We start from the raw sequence: 19571 nt of genomic DNA on the forward strand, positions 1-19571 counted from the left end.
GCTTTGTATAAATACTCACCATTCAGTTTCTTCTTGATTCTGTAGACCCATCGAGTGCCAATGACTTTCTTGTTTGCTGGAGGTTTTGCAGGTGTGAATACATTAAGTTTCTTTAAACTGTCCATTTCATCCTGCATTGCATCATACCATTTGTCTTGCTCTGAATCAGGAAGCTGTTTGATTTGTGTGAATGTCTCAGGAGGAAGAGTAACGTTGCAAATCAAAGGTAATGGTGTTTTTGTCAGTTGCCATGAATATCGTTGTGGAGGGATTCCTTTTGTGACCCTCTTGGAACGTCTAGGAACAACAGTCCAGTCTTCTTCTTCTTCTTCGTCCTCGTCCTCACGTTCATCGCTAGCATCAGCATCCGCGGCTTGCGAAGATGGAACATCAGGTTGTGAAGAACTGGTAGAAGGAATATCTGCCTGTGAATGTTGGTCATCAGGCTGCGTGGCATCTTCAACACCATCTCTAGGAAAATAAACTCCAGGATCATTGGAATGAATCCTGGACCAGTCAATGTCTTCCTCAAAATTAGCAGATTGTGAAATGACAATCACATATTTAGGATCAATGAATTTGTACCATTTTGAGTTATCATCAATACCCATAAATCTCAGTCTCTTTGCTACTGGACTTCCCTTTCTTCTTTGACTTAAGGGAGTGTTCACCATAGCATATGAACCAAAAATGTGGAGGTTCTTGAGATCAGGCTTGTAGCCATACAGCATGTAGAAAGGAGTTTGATTGATTACACTGCTCCAAGTACGGTTGACAATGTAATTTGCATATTTGATTGCTTCACCCCAGTATATGCTACCGAGATTGGCATCTTCTAGAAGACAACGCATCATGGTTTGCAGAACCCCTTGTCTTCTTTCTACGACTCCGTTATGAGCCGGTGTATATGGAGCGGATGTCTGATGAAGAATTCCATTCTTACGCATCCAGTCCTGGAAACGCTGAGACATGAATTCTGCACCACGGTCACTCTGGATTCTGGCGATGCGAACTTGGTATTGTGTAGAAACAAAAGCTGCAAAGTCTTTAAAGATCTGAAAGGTTTCAGATTTCTCTCTCATAGGATATACAAATCCATATCTTGAGTGATTATCTACAATTGTTAGGAAATACTTTCTACCAATTGTTGGTGGGAAAGGACCCACTATGTCAGTGTGTACCAAATCAAAAATGCGTATTGACAGGCGTGTAGCGTGTTTGGGAATTGCAGCTGCCTTGGATTTAGCTTTCCTGCAAACTGCACAATCCAAAAACACCTCACACCCCTTTAGATCCAAACCTTTTGCGAACTCCGGCATCTTTCTAAGAACACGGAAACTGGCATGCCCCAATCTTCTGTGCCACTTATGGATACACCTGGAATGCAAAGGTTTACCAGTTAGTGAATTTTCAACTTTAACAGTTTCATGAGGAACCTCAGGCTTGCTCTGAGCAACCTGCTTCTGTTTTCTCTGTTTGTTGGCTTTAGGAGCCTTTGGCATAGCAACGGGTTCTCTCTCCGAAGCAACTCTCTCTGGGCCCGTGCTGTCCCTTTTTGGGGTTTGCATACTTGCCTGTGCTTGCTTTTTAGGCTTTGGCTTTAAGTAATAAACACCACCAATCAGCATGGTTTCAGCAACAATATCTCCATCTTTAACTATGTAACTTGCTTTTTCGAGGTGGTGAACCTGGAACTTTAAATCTCTAGACAAGTGACTTTGACTAAGCAAATTACTGGTTGCTGAAGGTATATAATAAACATCAGGGATGAATGTATCGAGCTCTTCAATGTAAACAGTTCCTTTTCCCATGACCTTGCAAGTGTGGTTGGTGAAGGAGTACAGTTCTCGATACTCGGGCTCTGGCTCGCCCATCTCTGTGAAAAGTTTCTTTCTGTGGGTAACGTGCACAGCTGCTCCACTATCTAAAGTCCACAAAAGACGTCTGTCGTACTTTGGATCAGGTTGTGGAACATTAGTTATGGCCAATGTTGCGAGTGGAGCTTGTGGATCACGCCTTGGACCACGACGACCTTGTCTTCCACCTCTACCTCTGCCTCTGGAGTCTGTTCCTCTGGGCTGGTATGTGACGGGAGCTGGAACTCGTTGGGGACAATCCCGGGTGTCATGTCCCACACGGTTGCAGGTGTAGCATTTTGGCATCCTTGGAGCGTAGCCTCTTCCTCGGAAGGGACGTCTAGCTGGAGCCTTTGATGCTGGGGGTCGTTGCAGATGTGGCGTAGCTAATTTGATAGCTTCTTCCTCCACTAAAAGTCTGCAAACGTGGTTAACTGTGCGTTGGGCAATAGGCACGTAGTTAATCTTTGCAACGACATCTTTCCATTCATAATTTAATGAGTTAATGATGATGCTAATCATTTGGATATCATCGATTACATGGCCACTTTCTCTCAATTCACTTCTCATTCTTTTCAGTTTGGTCAAATGTCCACCAATTCGTTCACCAGGTTTCAACTTCGAACCATGGAACTCAGACATGAGCAAACATGAAGATTCAATTGAAATGGGCCTGTAGCAATCTTCCAAAATAGCCCAAATTTGTTGGGCTGTTGCATCAGGTGGAAAGGTAACCTGGAGTTCAGTTTCCATGGACATGAGCAAAGTAGTGGTTGCTCTGGTCTCTAGATCTCTCATTGCTGGAGTCCATGGCTGGGCAGGAGGATTAAAAACCATACAGTGTGTGCCTTCTCTGCGAAGCAAGAGTGCAATTTCACTGACCCAGGCTTTATAATTCTCTCCTGACTCCTTTAATTTTGACTCACCAGTCAAAGGAGTGACAGAAAATGCCTGCTGAGGGATATGCATTGGAACATCTTGTTGTGCAGGTTGAAAAGCTGGTTGTTGAACCAGGGGGTGCTGTAATTGCACCATTGGCCTTTGTGTGGCAACATTAAATTGACTTGCATTCGCCTTTGGCTTTGCCTTGTTCCATCTAGGGAGGATCCAACACCACCAGGGGGCGCTGAAGACTTAACCTTTGGAGGCAAAGCTTGGGCATCTAGAAGACTTATAGATAGATCTGCCCAATTTTGGTGCAATTTCTTTAACTTTTGCTCTAATAAATTTTCTCCACCAGCAGATGGCAGTGCAGCTTCACTTCTTGGCTGCATCAGGCCTTTATACGTGGCCGGAGAAGTAGTAGAACAAAGGAGATCACGTGACCTCGGTGACGTGTACATATCTCTCTGTTCTGATTCACCTAAAACAATTTCCTCTATGGAGTGTGTCTTAGGTTGTTTTGGAGAAGACAAGATGGCGTCCTCAGACATTTTGGGAGTGGGGAAACCCCTCCTACTTCTTTCCCATCTTTCATAGTATTCTCTAGCTTCTCTTACATATTTTTCAAAATGCTCTATCTGGTCACGATAGCTTTTCATTTCTTCCCCAGTGCCTGAGAAAGATTCATAAGTTTCACTTTCTGCGTGGGGGTGTTTTTCCTCTGCCGGCAGTTGCCGCGAGGGCTTTGACCAGACATCAATTGTTTCATAATCTCCAAGAGTTTGGGAGTGAAGTTGCTCTGGTAACGTGGAACGTCTTGGCTTTGCCCCCAATATGTTATAATCTCTTGGAGATATTTGAGAGCTTTCATAATGAGAAGGGGGAACTACTGACCTCAGTTCGTAGATCTCACCTTCTGTAGCTCCTTCCTCTTGTTGAAAAATTGCCTCCACAGTTGGCTCGGCTGCTGGAGAAATCTGTTGCTTTTGAAGTAAGTTTGAAGAAGCTTGCATCTCTGTGTCTGAGGGAATGGCGCGTTCCATGTCTACATTTTTTTCTTTTTCTTCCTTGGCATGGCTAGGTAGCCTAGCCGGTTATCTCTTAAAGATAGCTTGAAGGAAACAGCCGTAAATTATAACCATCTCCACTTCCATTAATTGTCAGGGGAAGACTTATTTCACCCTGAACTAGACGAGGCTTAGACCGCGGCGTTTCCAAACAGGCATATTCTTTAAGGTGCGAAGAAGAGAAATAAAGAAATCCCGGAGAACATATTCTAATGAAAAACAAACTTTAATACAAAAATAATAAATGAAGAAATAAAACAAATCTAACTAATCGTTACATTTTGGAAAAAGCAATTCTGTCTACCAGCTTCCTGGTAGATGGACAAAGATCAAAAGGAAAGAGAAGAGTCTGGAATGTGTGAAGTAATAAAAAAAGATAAGCATGCGCAGTACATCATTGTCAGATAAGACCTTATGACCTGCGCAGTAACTCTTTCAGTTTAACTATTTAGTTTCAATTCATCAGTTCAGGCTAGCAAACAATTTAACGCAGTGACAGTCCATGGTACCATCTGAACGTTGACTGGTTCGGATAGCACTTGGGCCGAACTGAGGACTTTGGGTCTGCAGTAACTTAGGAAACACACTCTCTTCCTATTGTCCAACAGACCTGATAAGTCATTTGCTTCCATGAAGCAATTGAATCGTAGCATATACGATTTCCAATTTTCCGTAGCTGGGTTGAATGGAGTTGGTGGGTCGTGATGGTCATCTTGAGCAGCCAATATAGATTGTCAATTTTGCTGCAATAAAGGCTGATGCCACTTGGATGCCAGGCTCAGTTCAGCTTTTTTTCTTTTGTTCTCTTCGCATCCCATCCTTGTCACCAGTGTTATATGGGGGTTGAATAAAGAAGCAGGATTTTGTATAGTGACTACAACTCTTTATTAACAAGTTCGGTATACTCTGTCTGCTGGCTGTCCGACAGCTCCCTCTCTTAAAGTGAGCAGTCAGACCACCTAACCAATGAGGTTGTTCCATTTTGCTGCTTGTAGTGTGAACCAATGATTTTAAATAACAGTTTCCCTGCCTGGAAAGACAGACCTGAGTGAAGCCAATGTCCCAGGCTTCATTCCTAATTAGCATATTTAACAATGTCTTTATTGTTTCTGGTGGGATTTCCTGACTGAAACCAATGTGGTCCATTTTCTTCTTTTATAACACTTGAATAGTCATTCTCAGTTTATTTATTTATTATGGCAGGACTTCTGTGCCTAAGTCATCTGTACCATGTGTGAATGCAGCTTGAATATTCCGCCCCCCCCTGGCAGTATTAACCACCTGATTGCAGTTCAGCTGATACAGTTCATCTGTAATTTTAGCCCTTGCAAGTAATGTTTAAAAGCAAATCATCCATCATCATCTATCAAATGTAGATAACTGCCCAGCTCAATTCTTATGACTCTGGCAGATCACCATATGACACAGGAAAGCTTTAAGCAACATTACAGTATAAAGATACAATGATCACTGCTATTCAAAGCCACCAAGAGATCCCGGAGGACCATCTGCCAGAGGATTCTCAAGAAGTGCAATCACAATCAAGTCTCAGTATTGTAACCTGGCCTGAAATCTGACTGAAAAGATCTAGGTAAGGTCTGGGGATTTTTGAAGCTGTGGGCCTAGGTACAATACAACATTCTGCTCCCAGAACAAAAGGTTTGATGTCAGAGAGGAATTCTCAAGTTCTGTGGAATCGAGTAACTGTTTCTTAAGGAAAGAGGACCACTACTTCTTTTAAGCAGAATCATCTCCTCTCCCAAAGAAGCATTCACAGTGCAGAATCTAACTACAGATCATTTCTTATGGCATCTTGTGCATATCATTTACTTGGCTTTAATGTAGAAGTAGATTGCCATGGATTTGTTCCTGAAGGATTTTTCAACTTCCCAGACTACTCTACAGATTTGCAATTCCCTGGATGTCTCCACATACTAACCTGGTCTGATTCAGCTTAGCTTCCCAGTTCAGACAAGGCTGTCCAGGACTGCTACCATCTCCCATCTCCTCCACCAATTGCAGGAGTGAGAGCGGCAGTGCTCAGTTTTTCTTTTGCTCTTTATAGATTGTGTTCATTATGTTAAAAGTTAACTTAGTTCTGTTTGTGTTGATTTCCATGCTCCAGATAAAGAGAGAGATTGTGACCTGGAAAGAGGGAACTTCATCCCTGGCTACTACAAACAGTTAAGAAGGAATCTCGCACTATATGCATTTTATTCCAGTTATTCTTAATATTAGGTGTTCAGATATTGTTCTGTCATTTCCAGCCAAAATAAGCAATGGTGAGTGGTGATGGCAGCCATCAGGTGATTCATGATTGGAAGCCACCATGCTTCTTCTATCTACATAAATTTATATCTAATTACATAATTACATATATTTATGTCTAATTTTATAATAAATTGTTAATTATAATAATAAATAGAAATGATGGAATGCCGTGCACACAGTCAAATACTGTCTGCAGACAATGCTTCAGCCTCTGCAGTGAAGTGAAAGATGTCATTTTCATGTTACATTAAGAGAAACAAACAATTGAAGATTGTGACCAAAGGTTTTGATTTTTTAAAACATTGTACTGTAGGAGCAACTTGTTTCTTCTTGGATGAGAAACATGGCATGACGAGCAGACAAACAGATCACGAAAGTTTCAACCAGGATGTCAACCAGAAGCAATGAAGCCAAATGTTTGTCAGCCAGTTCCAAAATCAACTGGTGAGATGCTGTCTACCCCACATTTTTCTAGTTTACCAAGAAGTAGATCATGGTCTACTTTGTCAAAGGCCTTGCTGAAGTCTAGTTATACTATGTCCACAGACTTTTTCTGGTCTGCTAAGTTATTCACTTTGTCAAAGAATAAAATAAGATTGGTTTGGCATCTGATTTTATTTCCAAATATAATTTCAAAAATCATTCACACAATACAGTAGGCATAGAATGGATACTGCTGGTGGTAATTCAGATTCCCTTCCTTTACTGCTGGAGATAAAATGTTAAATGAGAGTCTAAAGGTAGAAACTATAAGCAGAACTTCTGATATTGTTGAATTCTAACTTCCACCAGTCCTCATCAAGGGACCTGCTGGGAGCTGGATTTCACTTGTATCTAGAAAGCTGACTGCTGATATAAAAGCAACAGAGTTTGGATTAAAGCAGGAACCTACATTTTAGGACAAAGCTCTCATGGTTTTTTTAAGTAGTTTAAGAAAGAAAGTTAGTTTTGTAAATCTTGGAGGCAACTAAAGATTGTCATTTATAAATTTTCCTTAGCCCCTTTTGCCTGGATTTTGAGCACCAAGAAGACCAACAAACTTCACACAGCAGGGATCTTTGTAGATGTTTTGTCTGTACTAGATGAGAGCCTTCGAACCTACACACCAAATTTTAGCACTTTCAGATAAGGAATTTACAAATGCAGCTTTCCATGGAGGGAGCGGAGGAGATGCATGATGTACTGGGAGTCCTTGTTGTCACAGCAGCAGGGTAATGTGCTACCCTTGTGAGACCTCATTTTGGAAGCAAAGTAGAAGACTAGAGTAGGCCGGAAATAGTTGCTTATGCGTGGCAAGACTAGGAACGTGGAGTCACTTGCTCCCAGAAGGTCTTCTGAAAAAAGAAAACGATGACTATGTGAAGAGAAAGATAACAGCTGGAAGGGAAAGAACTGCCATGAGACAAAATAATACAAGAATTGCAGCTAATCAGGTGCTTAGATCTGGATCAGCAAGATCAGCCGTATAAGTGTTCCAACGTAATCAGAAGCCCATCAGCACAATAACATTCCCAGAGTTTCAGCAATGTTAAAGGCAGCACTGGAGAGACTTTGGACTGCAGGCTTAGCCTATTCTGGGATGGAGAATCTGGCTCTGTCAGTTTTGCTCCTCAGGCCTCTCAACTCGTGGAGGCAACCCAAGGTAGCCCAGACTTGAAGGATGTTGCTTATCAAAGGCTCTTAGACTCAGAATTTTCTATGTCACAGAGCACCTTTTGCAGCTACTGATATGAGGAGAAGGAAGAAAGATTTGCTTTAACTCCCTGCAGGTGAGCATCTCCAGCTATGCTGTAAAACAGAATCTTGCTATGAAAAAATTACAGAACCTGGTGTCCCCAAAATATGCTGGATTCCCAATCAGAGCCAATATACATGGTTGGCAACACACTGGGCATATCTGCTGCTCTCAATGGACCTTTTATTTGGTCTTTTTTCCTGTTTAGGGCTCCATAAAATGAAGAGAAATGAAGTGAAAATAAAACAATAAAAACTTTGCAACATCCATACATCAATAACAGTCAGGTCGGGGGGGCTCTGGCAGTCACTACTGCTGGTTTGTTTGTGGGTGCGCAGTGCGTGCTTGATGCACGCTGTGCACGCATGTGTAGTGCAATAAAATTATTTTGTGCATGTGCAGAAGAAGAAACAAGATGGCGACAACTACAGTGCCACCCAGAGAACATGTTGGGGGGCGTGGCAGCCCTGGGTCAATGCCAGTTCCAGCACGTAGGCCGCCAAACCACTACCGGTTTGGCTGAACCGGGCCGAACCAGTAGAAATCCACCACTGAGTCAGGTTCTTTTTTCACATATTGAATGCCCCCAAATACAGCTAATGTTAAATATTTTCTCTTTATTTTTTATTGATTGGATTGAATTATTAAATGTTTTAGAGCCAAAAGGTGACTCCGGCATAATCTTAATAAAGTAATATAAAGAATAATGAAGCAATCTTTAAATAATGGTTCCAGCCAGATTAGAGAGGATTTTTTTTCTCCTATTTTGTCTCTCTCTTTATATCTGAAAGCAACAAAGTTGAAACCATTGTGTTCTCATTTTTAACAATATCTTCTGTAGTTTCCACATTCACGCAAATATGTATTCCGGGCCTCTGTTTTCCCCAATAGCGGAAATATTTAACTTAAGAGCCGGTTTGGTGTGCTGGTTCAGGTACTGGCCTAGAAACCAGGATACTGTGAATTCTAGGCCTCTCTTGGGGATGAAAGTAAATGGAGTGATTTGGGGCCAATCACTCTCTTTCAGCCCTTCGTGTATGTATGTAACCCAAGACTAATTCCAACTCCACAACATAAACTGTCTACTCACCTCCTTGAGTGGACAGTGGACCTGTGCAAACAACTCTTGGCAGTATAAGGAGAAAAAGATTGCTATGCCCAAACCCAGGAATATCCATATGATGGTGTTCCAGACAGGGCCTTTTCTCTTATCATTGAGAACAAAATTAAAGAACACTAAACAGGACAAACAGAAAAAGGGTTAATTTTGTATATTCCAGCCACACTGAGCCAAGGAGATCTGTCACTTATTGATTTCTAATAACTGTTATCTATAATAGGAACATTGCTCATTAAGAAATCTAACATAATAGCAATTTCCATGTTAATTACAAGACAATATGCCCATCCCTACTTCCATGGAGGTAAAATAATTTGGGAACTAGAATTCTCAAAGCAATGCCGTTGCAGATGGAACTCTCTGCTCCTAGAACCTAGGCTATTTTCATGTTGCTCTTTTATCTGGGTCCTGACCATGATTAAAATATCTGTTTTGGAAATGTGATTGGACTTCTGAAATAACAAAATTTTGTTTTCCAGTTATTAATTTTGTTTTTGCTCTTGCTTTTTAATTTGTAAAGCTGTTCATGTTTGAGATTATATTTTCCCTCCTGCTGGAATGAAGAATCTTAATTTTCTCACAGAAGAACCACTGTCAATGACCAGCAAGATTTGAAAAAAAAAATACTACATCAAAATAAATTTCTCAAGCATGAAAAAGCAGCCTCTGTCCTAACCATACAGCGCATCATCTGGGGAATTCTGGAAGCTGAAGTCAAAGTCACCAAGATTGAGAAATGTTCTGACCTAAGCTTAACAGAATCACGAAACAGACTCCTTGTTCCGAACACCTCCCCCCCCCATTTATTTGGCTAATGTGAATTCCTCGCATTCACATCCAGCAAAGTCCCGGAAATAAGCCTTTCGAAGTTTAATTGCAACAACAGACCTTATCAGTCCTTGGACAATTGCCAGGCCGATAGCTTCCAAGCGCAAGGCTGTACAATGAAATATTGCCAAGGAGTTTCTGTGAGGCACAACTCAGGTAAGTAAATCTTCACAATAATAAACAAACTAATTGAATCTTGCAAACAAACTCCCATTTTGCCCCTATTGATTCCGTATAGGAAAGGCCATTCAGTGTGCACTTGTGCCTTTATCCCAAGTTGACCCTTGTTCCTTAATATATTTTGAATAAATTTGGAGCAACTCCACCTACAAGTGGTAAAAAAAATGTATCCAAAAGGACATGAATGCATGCCAATTGGGAAGTGTGGGAACCGCAAACCAGCGAAAGGGCCGAATAGATTAGCAATAGCACTTAGACTTATATACCGCTTCATAGTGCTTTACAACCCTCTCTAAGCAGTTTACAGTCAGTCTATTGCCCCCAGCAATCTGGGTCCTTATTTTACCGACCTCGGAGGGATGGAAGACTGAGTCAACCTTCAGCCGCTTAGAATTCAACAGGAGCAATCCATGTCACATTATTTTTTAATGGGCCTTGCTTGAATCCTCTGAGGGATGGTTTATTAGTCCATTTCCTGATGCAGTACTAACCTCCAATCATGGCAAAAAACACAAACAGGATAGGAAAGAAGAAACCAAAAGCCAAGGTGAAGAGGTATTCATGGATAACCGCTGACACAAGGAAGACCATGAGCATAGCTCCAGCTCGGGCTCTCCCTCCAATCAGCTGGAAGAGAAGGAGCACAAGTGAATTATAGACCTCATCCTGGTGTTCACCAATAAGCAATGAAGATACGAATAGAGAAATTACACAGAAAAGGTGTACTTTATGGAGCACTATAGGGTGGGTTTGGTAAGCTTGTCAGTCCTTTCAGGTAGTCCAGACAGTAAACCAATAATAGTACTTTTATTGCAAAGTTACAGAAATAGAATCTTGCAAGGCTGAAAGCGCTTCCCCCATTCCTGACTTTTATTTTCTGAACCACAAGGAAGAATCCCTCCTGAGATGTCATTTTACCCCCAGTCCTGCTCTGAGCTGAGACATCTCCTTTTGACCATTGCCCTGATTTAAGTTCTTCCTCCTGCCCCCAAAGACTATTCTCACAGCCCATTACGCCCTTACCTACCCACAGAAAATCTTGATAAATATAGCAGTACAGCCAATCATGTACAATCCCATTCCATGACCTAAAATATGCCGAGAATGATGTGGAATTCCACCAGTCCTAGACAGGGAGAATGAAATAAAGAGCATGAAAAACACAGAAATGCCAGGCTTGAAACTGGAACACCACTGTACTTTGGCAAGGAAAGAGACAATCCACTCTAGATTGACTGTGTACAGGTAGTCCTTGAGTTACAAGGGCAGTCGGGATTAGAATTTCCATCACTAAATCAGTGGGGAAACCAGTGGGGATTTGCAACTAACAACCAGGCCTCTTATAGTCCCTAAACATACATGTTTCTATAGGTGGTCTTCTTTTAGTGACCACAATTGGGAGCAGTAACAAAGTTGTGTTATTTATTTGCCTAATTTATTGTTGAATTTACAGAGCTGCCTATCTCACCTAAAGTGACTGCGGTGCCATACGATAAAAGCAAAAACTAAAATATTTTACAAGCCCCTTGAAACAATTAGTACGGAAAACACATGCTTGCAATCTTAGTTCTACTTTCCTTCACTTTACAGACCTGCAGAGATTGTAAATATGAGGATTGATCATAACTTTATCATCATAGTTGTAAGTACACCCAGTTGCTAAATGAGGGACCACCTGTATTGATTACTTTGATTACAAGCAATCGGATAGTTCAGTGTCAGTTTCTTCAGTACAGTTATTTAGGCAAGTTGAAATTTGCTTTTCTTTCAGAGCCATAACCTCTCAGAACTCTTTCCAATTTTTTTCAAACTGTTCTTCATGGCCAATGGACCATTCAAGTACGTCTATCCATGAGATGCAGAAATGGACAGACTGACATTAAAGATAAAAGAAGAAGAAGATACAGAGTATTTTTGAACATGGGAAATGTTTTATAAAAGATTGGATAACAGACGTAGAAATTAGGAGCTGGAAAAGTATTATTATGTATGCAAATTGACCCAGTCAATACACTGTTCACAAAGCTCTTTTGTATGTTAAATGAAAATGTATAAATAAACTGTTAAAAATAGTTAGTTTCATTCCATGAGGAATGAAATCCAGACTTCCCATATCTTTCTTGTCCTCCCCCCACCCACCCCGCTCCCTCATGTCATCACCTTGTAGAAAGAACGGTCCGCAAAGCGCAGGATCTCAGCAAATATGTTTTGCCAGCAGTCCTGGAAGAAATAGTAGACCACGAATAGAAATGATATCCCTGAATGAGAGAGGCAAAGAAATGCATTAATTCTTCCCACTTTCGGGAGAGGGAAGAGATTAAAAACTCAATTATTGTTACAGATTTAAGAAAGACAATTGCAAATCAGGTTAGACTTTTAGGCTAATATCCTAATGGAATGTCTATAGAGATTCTTAATCATCCAGGTCATCATTGTCCCAAAGGTCTTTACAAAAGGCAACTTGACTTTCTGGGTTTTTTTCCTTGAAAATGTTTCACTTCTCATTGAAGAAGCTTCTTCAGTTCTGAAAATGAACTAAGAAGCTTCTTGAATGAGAAATAAAGCTTTCACAGAAAACCCCCCAGGAAAGTCCAACTGTCTTTTTAAAAGTACTTTGGGAATATCCAAGTGGAAGAAAAGCAGAATGGCTTGACTATGTTATTGTTCAGTTCCCATTGTTAGGAATTACCTTGTTTAGTGTCGTTTGCAGTCATGATGGTGATCTACTTTTGCAACCAACCCTACATTTATAACCTTCAAAGGTTTGTAAAACTAAAGAAAGCTGAAGTAATCTCACCACACAGTTATGGTATTACTTAGCAACCACTTTACTTTCAAGTTGCTGGTTCCAACTGTGGTCACTCAACAAGGATTAAAGTAGCATGGCGCTGTAAGACTTGAGAAGATCACTTTTAGTGTGATATTCCTGTTTCTAACTAAGGCTGCAGCCTACATTGTCTAAGATTTAGACACCTGCAAATTGATGTGTGAGTCCACCATTATTATTGTTGTTGTTGGTCACAACAACAGATTTTTTGACTGTTTTTATGACCCTTTTGTTGAGTCCAAGGGATAGGCAGATGTTAGCGTTTGAGGGTGCTAAAGGTATTGTTGTAGGATATAAGTTGCTCCATGCAAAGCTGGCTTTTGCAATTGACTGACAGTGGTTTTGTCAACGTGGATGGTGTTCAAGTTGAACTCCAAGGAAGGATGATGGATTTGGGCAATGTTCAAAAGGAGATTTTACAGTAACCTTCCCCTGCCACACCCACTAAGCCACACCCACCAAGCCATGCCCACAGAACCGCTAGTAAAAATTTTTGCATCCCACCACAGATGACACTTGGAGAATAATTAAGGCAAAAGCAGAAGAAAAGAGTAAATATCTATGTGTTGCGAAAGCGCTTTTAGAGGAAACAGAATCATTCAACAATGAATTCATAAAGACTTCTTTGCTTGACTTTTGATCTATTTCACATACTTTCATCATGAATAAAACCAGCAGCCTGCCAGACCTACATCATCATTTTCTGTAGCAGTTACATATAGGCCAAAATCGTAAATATTTTGGGTTGTTTTATGAAGTAACTATTTATCTATTAAATATATATGCTGCGCATCTTGTTATCTAAAACAATTCTGGATGGCTGTGTATTCACCCCACCACCATTTTACGACTTTTCCCACCAGTATTTATGGCATGAATTTTGATCATGTGACCATGGGGATGCTGCAATGATCGTACATGTGAAAAACTTTTATAGGTCACTTTTTTCAGTTCTGTCGAAGGTCACTAAACAAATGGTTGTATGTTGAGAACTACCTGTAGTATGTCTCTCTTCACTTTCTCTCAAGTGTGATAAATCAGCCTGATTGTGTTTGAGGCTCTCCTGTTTCTTCTACAGGATGAGGTCAAATCCCACTTCCATAGCATTACTGCTTAATCCCATTAAACAAATGAAATCACAATTGTTTCCACATACCGGGTATAACTGAATCAAAGATGGAGAGCAGCAGGATTTTGATGGTGAAGGGCTGCTTATGCATGTTGCCGAAGTTAGGGATGAAATAGTATTTCAGAATGAAATTCACAAAATATATACCAGCCAAGAACTGTGGAACAGAGAGAAAAAAACTCTACCTTAGTGACCTACTGGCATCTCAATGTTGTTCTGGCAAAGCATACAGGTTGTCAGCTCTCAACTATGACTAAGAGAAACCTTCTTATGGTCTATGATCTCAGAAGCTGGATTTGGATGCCATTTTAATATCCTACAATGCTCAAATGCTGTTCTCCTGTACACCAGCCCCTCTTCTGTTTAATTTTAGTCTATCTGGCATAGATTTATGCACTACACTCTTCCTGAGTGGTTCTAAATTCCACCAACTCTGCTCTCTTCCAAACCCATTTTTCCTTTTCTTTTCCTATGGGAGATGTTTGAAAATATGTACATTGTGTATAAAGTTTTAAATTGAACATCTCTTAGGAAAGTGAACTGATTTGCATCAAGTATGTCGCAGGAGAAATGTTATAAATCATTCAGTTAAGGCTAGAGAAATGTGAGAAATTTAAATGGTGGCGTTTTGTCATCCAGGGCTTTTTAAAATAGCATTATTGCTATTTACTCCCTTGGCCAGCTCAGACACTTTAAGGTTACCAGTCTAGCTAAGTCTTGTGGGAAAATCCAATAGTCCCCAAGCACATTTCTAATCCACAGAGAGACCAGATAAAACCATCCAGTCAATGGAAACTTAATGTGCTTCTCTCACCTCAACCAGTTTTTGGATGACGTAACTCCAGCGGATGTATGGGTCTCTATAAGGAAAGGAACAGGGATTGAGTTGAGATATAACAGAGTAGTTCCCTTTTCTTGGAAAATCCAATGGTTACAAGGTTGCTCTGGGGGCACGGGCTGTATCTCCTGAAGCCCATTTTGCCCATTCTTTTTCTCATAGAGCTGAGAAACCAGGGAGCCCAAAAACACGATATGCAAGGAGTTACCTTGGATAGCTCTTTCGGTAGATCAAAGTAGGGCAGAAGAGAAAATATAAGTAGGTTGAGAATTCAGGACAGCTTATCTTCCCTGGAGTGGGGGGGAAAGAAGCAAAGGAATGGTTGAAAGTACACAGAGAAACAGCAGTTTGTACGCTGAAGAAATAGTTGCCCTGGAGCTTCCCTGATGCTCAAGTGCAGGCATCTCCTCTCTGCATAGCATTTTAGCAGGAAGAATGCAAAGCTTTATGTGTACATGACGATAACAATAGCAATAGCAGTTAGTCTTACAGTATATACCACTTCATAAAGCTTTACAGCCCTCTCTAAATGGTTTACAGAGTCAGCATATTGTCCCCAACAATCCAGGATCTCATTTTAACAACCTTGGAAGATTAACCTTGAGCTGGTGAGAATCAAACATCTAGCAGTCGGCAGAATCTGCCTGCAATACTGCATTTTAAATACTGTGCCACCACAGCTCTTCTTATTAGGATATTTCTTATATACAAAAAGTAGCTTATGATACATCTCATGTACAAAAAGTAGTTAAGGTGTGATACAGGATGCAGAATTCAGCTTTCTGAAAATCTGCCTCCATTGGTATACAAAAGCAACAAACAAGGAATTCCATGTATTCACAAGGATTAATCACCTATGTTCTGCAGCTGTTCATGCTACATAAAGTCTGGCAAATAGGAGAAATCGTGATTTGTGAGGAATTTGGAGAACTGTACTTGACCCAGGCAAGTGGTTTCCTTTGCTTTGCATCCATATTACTTTTCTTAGAATGTTGCAACATTTAAAATCTACTTACAACATCTACTATACCCAATCACTGGCAGGCAAATGGAAAGTGTAATCCAATAGTTCCATAGGTTGAGAAAGTCTGTGATAACAATTAGCCTGTGGAGGCCAAAACTTACGTGATTATCTTATGCTACAACTCAGATGCTGCAATTGGTGGGAAATCAGTTTGGGGACTATGAGGTTGACTTGTAGCTATCGTAATCATCACTAAGAGCCTCCAAGTCAAACTCACCAACTTGGTTCCTGGCATGGAGAAGAGGAAGCATAGATTCTCGCAGAAATGAGTAGCTTTTCATCAGGAACCGGATCTATGGCACAGAGGGAAATGAGCAAGGAAACAGCGTGAAGTTGAGTTATGCTGTGGATATCCTTGCAGAGGACTTTAGTATTCGGCTCTTCCACCTACCTGGCCTTTGGTACCATCCTTGTGGATATTCAAAGAAAGGAATTGCACCCATTAGCTCAGTAGGATGGGGTGGTCCAAAAAGTCTCAAATGTTCCCATGGTGGATCCCATGGATCCCATGCTGCTCTGTCTAGACTTTTTAGACAGAAATGGCCCCTGCTTTCTCATTTGGCTAACTGTCAGCTATACTGCCTGCTGATCTTCTGCTCAACGTCTTGCTTGGATGAAATCTGCTTAACTTCCAGCTAGCAAGAAGAACATATATTTGAGGCCATGGGAAGTGCTACTGTAGCCATTTATATATGACATATACATGACGATGCCATTCAGAGGATACCAGCAGGGGTGGAATTCAAATAATTTAAAAACCGGTTCTCCGCCCTAATGATTTCTTCCAACAACCAGTTCACCAAACTGCTCAGAAAGTTAACAACTATTCTCCCAAAGTGGTTCGAACTGGCTGAATCCCACGACTGGGTGTCAGACAGGAGAAAGCTATCTTAAACCTGGAGTGAGGTTGGCATGTCTTCTCTGTACAATGGCAAATATATGGCCTGTGTATGGAAGTATACATTTATGCTACAGGGGGCCAGTCTAGCGCTTGCTATTATCTATGCTTTCCACACTGAGATGTCTGGGGCAACTAGAATTCCTTCGTAAGTCCAACCTCACTTCAAACGTCAACCTTAGCTTCTCCCATTTCTGTTTAAGAACTCCTTTCCCCTGTACCCACTTTCTTTGTGCTGCCCCAGGGCCATACCTGCTCCAAGAGGACAATGAAACGAGAGGCAATTCCCAAATTACAATAGACAGCAATATAGACGGGGAAGAATCCCAGCACTGCAGCATGGCAGAGCAGCACAAGCAACACCAAGGTGACCGTCAAGAGGTTGGGGAACCTGGTCATCTCCAAGCAGCCTGACCACATTTGCAGGGCCTGATAGGGCACAAATAAGGTGTAGAGGAACATGCAGAGCCAGGCCAAGAGTGCTGTGGGCAGCTGTTGAAAGGCAATGATAAGGAGCTCAAAATCCAAAACAAGACTGTGGAAGACAAAGAAGAAAAAGTATTCTAAGGATGCTGCCCAAAAATGAGGATGTTTCAAATGAAATAAGCAGTTTCTCGGGTTATCCCCAATATTCAATGGCATGACTGATGAAAAGTGAAGGGGATTTGGTCCTGCTATTTTGAGGAAAGAAACTCATGAAAGTTCCCATGAACTCTTCAAAATAGTCAGAACAGAGTTAGAATGAAGGAAAATTCCACTTCCAACTGAAAAAATTACAATCAGTCCCCTTCATTTGTTTCATAATCTTGTTTTGTTTCATAATCTTTTTTTCATTACCTACATAATTTCAACTATTGCTCATCATTAAATATTGGACCAATAAAAAGATTCCTAGCAGAATTTAAATGGATCAGGAATAGAGGACTGCAAGGTTTTTTGAAGGGTCTGTCGTATTAGGAACATTACTCAACATTCCTGTCAGAATAATGTCCAATCCTTTTTTGGTACATCCCCCTGAGCTTTCTACAGCTCATGTGGAGCTTAGGTAATTGTATAAGACATTTATTTATTACCCGTAAATCTTCCATTTTGAAAATTCATGGTGAAACACCTGGACTTTCCTCCTAATCTTATCCCCAGTGAAAGCTGAGAGATTGATCAACTAACCCAAAGTGACCCAATTACATCCCTGACTGTGAATGTGAGCTTGGCTCTCTGTCTTCTATTGGACTCCTTCCTTGATCCGCTTCATTCTTGTTTCAATACATGTTAGAATGTATTCCAACTACAGAATTAATTAGCCAGTAGATGGCAGTGTTTACTTAGCATCTATGGTTATAATCTATGGTTCCTTTATGTTCTGAGAAGAGTTTCCTGCAACAGTTGTGACAGTTGAAACCATTAAGTAGCAAGGCCCATAGTGACTCTACATTGTACACTTTATTTGATTTGTATGGCTACATAACCTTCCTCTGCTATCAATCTGTAAGGCGAGCTGGCATATGCCATGTGGCCGAAGGGAGGTGGGCTGCAGTGGTGGTGGGGGAGAGGCTAGCTTACACCAGCTCGCGGCTTTTGTAAGGGAAGGCCATCAGGCCTTCACTCGCGAAAACCGTGGGCTGGCGTACGCCACGTGGCCAAAAGAAGGTGGGCTGCAGCGGCAGCGGTGGGAGGGGGAGAGACTAGCTTACGCCAGCTCGCGGCTTTCACGAGGGAAGGCCTTCAGGCCTTCGCTCGTGAAAGCTGCGAGCTGGCATACGCTGTGTGGCCGAAAGGAGGTGGGCTGTGGCGGTGGGGGGGAGAGGCTAGCTTACGCCAGCTCATGGCTTTCGTGAGGGAAGGCCTTCAGGGCTTCGCTCGCGAAAGCTGCGAGCTGGCATATGCCGCGTGGCCAAAAGGAGCTGGGCTGCGGTGGTGGTGGGGAGATGCTAGGTTACGCCAGCTCGTGGCTTTCACGAGGGAAGGCCTGAAGGCCTTCGCTCGCGTAAGACGTGAGCTGGTGTATGCCACATGGACGAAAGAAGCTGGGCTGCAGTGTCGTCGTCAGTGGGGGGGGAGTGGCTAGCTTATGCTAGCTCGCAGCTTTCGTGAAATAAGGCCTTAAGGCCTTGCCTCGCGAAAGCCGCGAGCTGGCATATGCCGCATGGCCGAAAGTTGGGTTCCTGCTACCCTCCTCCCCTACCCTCCATCTCCAGTCTCACCTGGCTGGCTAAGCCTGCCAGGCGGCGGGCCTAGCCGACCTGGTTGTCCCTTGTCCCTTCAGTCCAGCTTACGTGCTGCCTTGTCGCCTGCCTGCTTCCTGCAGCATCCATCGCATCGGAGAGCTGCTGATTCTGCCTGCTGGTAAGTTTTTTTTCATTTATGCTTTTAACGTTTTTTTAAAAAATATTTTATTTATTGTGTATAGAATTTTTTAAAATCATTTTATTTAAAAAGTATTGAGTATAGAATTTTTAAAAATGGTTTATTTCAATTTATTGTTTGTAGAATCTTTTTTAAATTCTTAGACTATTTTAAAAAAATATGCTATCAACAATAAATTGAAATAAACCATTTAAAAATATTCTATGCTCAATACATTTCAAAGAATTGTGTATAGAATATTTTTAATGGTTTTATTGTAATTTATTGTGTATGGAATTTTTTTAATGGTTTTTAAGGAGTTTTTATTATTTATAGAATATATTTTTATAAATTATTTTTAGGGAAATTTTATTTATTTATTGTTTATAGAATGTGTTTATTACAAGAAATGTTATTCCTTTTTGCAAATGGTTTATTTGTGATGCAATATTTTGCTCTTAAGTGTGCAGGTTGGTGCATGGTTTATGTGTCTCAAAGTGGCTGCTTTTCTATGGGCAGGCCAGGTTGGTGCAAGGCAGCTTTGCCAGATTTTGTGTGTTTCTCTGTGATACC

The 19571-nt window shown here is 41.3% G+C and overlaps 1 protein-coding gene across 10 annotated transcripts in view; it reads right to left on the reverse strand.

The window, feature by feature from the left end:
- LOC309383242 (sterol O-acyltransferase 2-like) overlaps positions 1 to 19571 on the reverse strand; it is a 196056-nt gene that overhangs the window by 40423 nt on the left and 136062 nt on the right. For 6 of the 10 annotated variants that reach the window (XM_081935534.1, XM_081935536.1, XM_081935538.1 and 3 more), the window contains one exon: positions 8902 to 9047. In XM_081935534.1, coding sequence (XP_081791660.1) covers positions 8902 to 9047 — 146 coding nt within the window. Of the gene's footprint in view, positions 1 to 6681; positions 7411 to 8901; positions 9048 to 10430; positions 10567 to 10966; positions 11066 to 12099; positions 12198 to 13922; positions 14053 to 14709; positions 14756 to 14941; positions 15024 to 15974; positions 16051 to 16907; positions 17191 to 19571 lie in introns of those variants that run through there. The other 4 variants (XM_081935541.1, XM_081935540.1, XM_081935539.1 and 1 more) reach the window with 2 other exon arrangements.

The sequence above is a fragment of the Natrix helvetica genome, assembly GCF_964273705.1.
Source record: "Natrix helvetica genome assembly, chromosome: 1".
Taxonomy (NCBI): Eukaryota; Metazoa; Chordata; class Lepidosauria; order Squamata; family Natricidae; genus Natrix; species Natrix helvetica.